The sequence below is a fragment of the Zerene cesonia genome, chromosome 6 (assembly GCF_012273895.1).
Source record: "Zerene cesonia ecotype Mississippi chromosome 6, Zerene_cesonia_1.1, whole genome shotgun sequence".
In the NCBI taxonomy this organism is placed as follows: domain Eukaryota; kingdom Metazoa; phylum Arthropoda; class Insecta; order Lepidoptera; family Pieridae; genus Zerene; species Zerene cesonia.
In genome coordinates this window covers 806196-812195 of record NC_052107.1, presented here as the reverse complement: position 1 = coordinate 812195, position 6000 = coordinate 806196, and the positions used below count along the sequence as shown (strand labels likewise).

The window sequence follows — 6000 nt, the reverse complement described above, 5'->3', positions numbered from 1 at the left end:
AATAAAAAAACGATTGTTTATTCTGTCACCCAGTACATAAACCGGCTTCTTTTGTGTGCCAACGACACAAGTTAAAATACGGTAAATTATATGATATTTGCACCTGTATTTAACTAACTTGGCATGTGAATAACTCTCAAACAAATATTTTATTAATGTATAAATTAACGAAAATAACAATATGCATAATCTATCTATATATTATTTATCTACATAAAGAGATCACCAATAACAATGTTTAGTACAAATGCCTTTTAAATATTTAGCACACAAAAAGTCAGCTTAACTTTTATTATCCTTTATAAACATACAAAAAGTTATTAAAAAAGAGTCTACATAATAAATGCCATTATTTTATATTAAGTAAAATATAAATATTTAATCACTTTTCAAAACGTTGATTTCTTCTTGAAAACATTAAATTATATCCGAAAATTGAATTCAAGTACTTAAAAGAATATGTTAAAAAAATAATTTGTTGAGAAAGAGACAGAGCGATGATCCTGCCAACAATATCTTTCATACATAACAATAGTTCAGTTTTTATACCACAATGTTATTAAAACGACTTATACATATATTATTTAATCATATGTATAAAATTTAATAAAAGGTGTATATTTCATTTGTACTTTACAAACTGATCAAATAAAAGAAATGATACTAAAAATATTTAATAAAATGTTTTCTATACAATGCAATAACACTATGTATTCTTAACTTGGAATATTATTTTAATAATGACTTTTAAACGTTTGATAGTGTGTTTCAGTGACTTACATAATAAAATCAATAAATAGCCCTCCCTTGCGTAAATTTTTAATTATAATATAAAACAGCACTTAATGTCTCGAAATTACTTGTATGGTGAATTCAACATTTTTATTGACAAAGTACTAGAAAAATGCATTTATTTAATCAAATTCGCTGTAGTTTTTCGTATAAAAACAAAAATCAAGAAAAATATATCAATGACACCAAAACTAATATGATTACATTAAAAAGAATAGATAATGTTTAATTCCAAATTGATTTAACTCATATAATTAGAACAGCATAAGGTTTCATACATTTAACTAAAAATTATTTGATATCTGTGTAATAATTTGATTTCTGTTTTATTAATTACAAACTTTGACAAGGTACATAGTACCAATAACTTACCACTAGATGGCGCTGTTTAAAAAAAATTAAGAATCACATGTATACAGCACATCTAGCAACCCAGAGAGGACAATGCTAGTCCGGCTTACTCTTGATCTGATCGGTTGGCACCACAGCATCCCGCGGGAACCAACCCCGCGGCCCGCGGCTTGCATCGTCGAATGCAACCAGCTTCTCACCAAAGAGCCAGTGCCTGAGATAAAGTTATTGTTTGTATACAATGGTGTTCAAAATATAATTAAGTATGAGTTGCATCCAAAAGTATTGCTATGATGGAGAAAGAGATGGTAAGGAGTATTTTCTTCGCATTAAAAAGTATGTTTTGTTCTTTCTCACGTTTAGCCCCATCTTCATACCAAGTTTCATCAAAATTGGTTTGCCCATAACGAACTTTCATCCCCTCTTTCAACCCTTTCTACCCTTTTTTCGCCATAAAAAGTAGCCTATGTCCTTTCCCAAGTTCAGTTCTATCTTCATACCAAATTTATCAAAATCGGTACAGTGGTTTAGGCGTGAAAGCGTAACAGACAGACAGACAGACAGAGTTACTTTCGCATTTATAATATTAGTAGGTTATATTATTAGTATTTATTTCCATTGTGTTTCATATGTTTTTCACTTTTTATGACTTTTAAGCGATTTTAGAAATATAATTGTAAGCTTGTAGCTTGGCTGTTTTTTTTTATTATAAGTTTTTTATTTATATTTACAAATTTATAAACTGTTGCTTTCTCTAATAAAATAAACAAGTGGTTCAGAAATCAGCATACACCAATAAATCTAAAGGAGCTTACCTTCTCTGCCTCGTGGCTCTGATAAGGTCTCCAGGCTTTAGCGCAAGTCTGGGCTCGTCCGTGCAGGGTGCTGCGAAGGCGGCGCGCGGCCGCGACAGGATGGGTACCCACCGCCCGGAGTACTCGCTGCTGGCCGTGAACAGCCGGGAGCGGAGCTGCTTGTCTACCTTTTGGGCTTTCTGCTCCATCTGTGGAACAGAATTCTATAAATAACTAGCTTTAGCCCGCGGTTTCGCACGCGTTTAATTAATAATTAAAGAAAACCCCAACAAAATCCGTTGCGTAGTTTTAAAGATCTAAGCAAACATACGTGCAGACGCAGGAAGCGACTTTGCTATATACTATGTAGTGATACTTTTCTAGAAAATAGATCACCATAGTCTGGTGGGTAGGTACCATTTCAGATTCTAAAATCGGTTGAAAATCTACTAACGAAAGTAAAAAAAAAATCATGTAATATTTTCCTGAATTAAAAATTCCAAGTTGACTCACAGTAAGATCATACGGCCCGGCGCCCTCCACCACTTGCCAAGTGAGCCCGTCGCCCAGTGCGGGGGCGAAGGCCGAGCGCAAGTTGTCCGCCCAGCGGTGCGTGTAGGGAAACACGAAGGGGGGCAACCCACGCTCTTCGCGGCGGCTCACCGCTTTCTCGACAATCCAGTCCTCTATGGTGGTGCGGTTGCGGAGTATACCTCGTATCTGAGATGTATACCACCACATTAAATAAAAAAGAATAAATAATAAAATAACCAAAAGAATCTTCAATCCTTACTTAAATCATAAATGCAGTGTGTTTGTGATTTTACGGTATGAAGATAGTTTGGAGATTAAACGGCTAAAGTGATATAGGAAACTTAGCCCGGTGACACATCCTTAATCGAATGAAAAAATCATTATGATACCCATGACAATTTTTGTACTCTCTAACTATCTTAAAGTGGTCCAGGCACTAGGGAATCTTAATTATAGTAATAGACAACATATCAATGACAAAAATGTTAAGTTTATGAAGTAAAAAAAGTTATAAACTCTCTTCACGGTAAAAGCCATTCCCCACCTGCAAATACAGCAGGGCGCCAACCGCGAGCACGACGCCCACCGCCAGCCCGATGGCGAGTAGCGTCAGCAGAAGCGTGGTCAGCGTAAGGAAGATCAGAGGCTCGCCACCCGTGCCATGGTACATGTACCAGCCACGGTTGATCGCATGGTACAGGCAGATTATCAGCACCTGTGGGCAAACGAGCCTTAATAGACGGCAGGTCCAAAGCACTTTTGGGTAAGGACAAAACAAAAAACAAAGCAGGGTTAAGGACAGCGGGAAACTGGCAGTTAATCAGCATGTTTGGGCAGAGTTTGTGACATAGGTTCAAGTGTAATATCAGCATTTATGGGTAATTAATACAGAATTGTGGAGTATGGGCTAAAGATTGCTATGTATGGGCAGAGTGGTCCCCAAAGATGGGTAGTGGTATAGTATCAGCATGACAATAAAAGTCCTAAAACTATTTATTAATGTAGTATTTAAATTGCTATGACTTACAATAGATGCATGAAGGCATCCAAAGACAGCAAATATCAGGAATGTGATGAAATAGCCATGATTTGCATATCCCACACAACAGTTGATCCATGGGCAGTGATGATCCATTTTCTTTACACACCTCCCACCTGAAAAAGTTTGTCACTTACAAACTTTTTGGTACAATGTTATCATTTAAGTTAGTTTATCTAGACTTAGTTTAGCTACAGTTGGAACACACAAATGAGGGGGAAGTTGACAGAATTTTAATTTACATTCAAAGGTATTTATTGCGTAAAACTACAATAATTGAAAATAATTTTACTTGCTTCTTATCTTTCACCAAATCTCAAAAACAGCTACCCTATTAGCAATTACTGCCAGATAAGTAAGTAATGCCAGTAAGTATTTTAACAATTAATATTAGCAATTTATTTTAAAACATACTATGATTGAAAGGATACTAGTTTGCAAATAACAACCAAAGGTCAATCTTCCGTAAGTTTTAAGGTCTTAACTTGGTATAATAAAGTCAGTAGCATACATTTTTTACAGTGATGTGACCTCGGTGCTTTGTAACCCTCACACACAACACAGTACTGCAAATATTCCACATCCTCTTCATTTTCCTGAAATAAAAAAATCAATACATTTTTTTAATACCATTTTGTAAACATTTATTATGGCCAATAATGGATAAAATAACACAGAAATAGTATGTCTATTTAATATAATTCACATATCATAAATGTCATAGGTTTCTTGATAGTGGAATAAGTTTTGTGTCTATTTTTCACCTAATTTTATTTTTGACTTAATTGTATATGAAACACTATACATAGAAAGAAACAATATTTATTATACAAAACAATGGGTGGCCTTATCAGTATATCACTATGAAGTAATTTCCACTCTACTTAAAAAGCAAGAAAAAGTTACTATTTGATGATGTAATTTTCCAAAAACCTCAAGACACTTGTATGATATACTAAGTCTTATATAAAAATAACACAAAAACTCACAGGCTTCCATCCTATTGGCACATAACCTGGTCCTTCAAGTAAAGCTTGTAGGAAATAATATAGAGTAAGAGCAGCAAGGCTGAGGAACATGAGGGAGTGGAGAGCGGCCCCTAGTGAAACATGAGGGGGCCACCACATGCTCATCAGATGAACCATTGCCCATGTTATTAGTTTAATAATACCTGAAAAAAATAAAACATTTTTATTTATTTTTCAGTATCCAAGAATTAAAAAGACTACAAGGGTATGTAAATGGCGTGCCATTACTGGTGTGTACTTTATCCTGATTGAGGAAGCTTTCTCTGGTTTTCAGAATAAAACCTTCCAACCTCTAGATAAACAATTAAACAGAATTGTTTTTGATAATACACACTAAAACACAATTACATGCACACTAAAGGTGAAAAAACCGTACGCAAATTATTTATCAAAACACCAGTTACACATTAATTGTTCTCATTTTATTATTTAAAACATACCTAAAACCGAAATTGGACCCCAATGCAACAAACGTCTAAAAGGAGAGACCATGATTATTTTCTTCATTTATAGCAATCTAATATTAATTTATAAACTATGCGTTATTACTTATCATTATGCTCTACTTTAACGCAATAGTTTCACTTATAATATATGACTATTCAATATAAAATCATTTTATGAACTTCGCTATAATGAACTTTTAATAAATAATCAGCCGTCACTCAGCAATCAGCATCCGGACGACAAGTTGACGACAGGAGACAGCTTAACCGTCAACCGGTCAATGTATTAACATAGATAACATAATAATAAAGTAGGTATTAATTTAAACAAAAAATAGTAATTTAAATTTCATTTAAGTTTGATATTTCGTTAATAGTTAATCTGCCTCATTCATTGATAATATATTTAAAGGCAATGTTTATTCAATTCATTATTAAGAATATGTCCGATTAATTGATAATGAATTAGGACCAAAATGGCGCTATCCAATGATTCGTTAGATTTAATTTTGGTTATTTATATACACATAGTTAAAGAGTAACGTTAACTTTTAAAATATTTACTTATTTCATAAACGAAATATTTAATCTATTTGTTTTTCATACTCTGTAATAGAAATTTACGAGAGATTACCAGTTTTGTCAAGTTTTATTTCAAAATTGATAAAATGTGGTAACCCGGCGTACCACGTCACGCAGTTGTCACATCATATCGCGATATTTTTGTGAGTCTTTTGGGTGTGTGCTTTCTTCATGTGTGTTTTGCTACTTATGTGGATTATTAGGTGATATTCTTCTTTTACCGGGTAAGTCTTAATAAAAACTCATCTGAAATAATTAATTTTCATCTATCTATAAGTGGTAACCAAGTATAGCACATTGGATATAATCCCCGCCGGTGAGTAGGTAGATTCCCACTATCTACAGACCGTCGTCACCAGCTCAACAAATATAATAAATAAAATAAGCAACTTAATCGAGATTTTCCCTCTAAGTTCTCATTAAGGTTACGAAAA

General features: G+C 33.8%; 2 protein-coding genes across 2 annotated transcripts in view; one reads left to right on the top strand and one right to left on the bottom strand.

Annotated features, from left to right (window-relative positions):
- Positions 1–672: 672 nt before the first annotated feature.
- Positions 673–5213, bottom strand: LOC119840452 (palmitoyltransferase ZDHHC6). Its single transcript, XM_038367074.1, has 8 exons — positions 4979–5213; positions 4500–4681; positions 4022–4106; positions 3499–3626; positions 3016–3186; positions 2451–2657; positions 1959–2146; positions 673–1357 (listed from the first exon to the last, which is right to left on the bottom strand). The coding sequence occupies exons 1-8, from the start codon at positions 5043–5045 to the stop codon at positions 1240–1242; spliced, it is 1146 nt and encodes a 381-aa protein (XP_038223002.1). The 5' UTR covers positions 5046–5213; the 3' UTR covers positions 673–1239.
- Positions 5214–5645: 432 nt separating this feature from the next.
- The window catches only part of LOC119840566 (moesin/ezrin/radixin homolog 1-like), a gene marked incomplete at its 3' end in the record, with an annotated part of 30536 nt that continues 30181 nt past the window's right edge, over positions 5646–6000 (top strand). The window contains exon 1 of the mRNA XM_038367254.1: positions 5646–5790. The remainder of the gene's footprint in view (positions 5791–6000) is intronic.

Bases quoted from the DNA above. Each gene is read 5' to 3' on its own strand.
- LOC119840452 (XM_038367074.1), bottom strand. From the start codon at position 5,045: ATGAAGAAAATAATCATGGTCTCTCCTTTTAGACGTTTGTTGCATTGG. The intron at 2,658-3,015 runs GTGGGGAATGGC...TATACATCTCAG, and splicing joins GCGCCCTGCTGTATTTGCAG to ATACGAGGTATACTCCGCAA. The intron at 1,358-1,958 runs GTAAGCTCCTTT...ACTTTATCTCAG, and splicing joins AGAGCCACGAGGCAGAGAAG to GCACTGGCTCTTTGGTGAGA.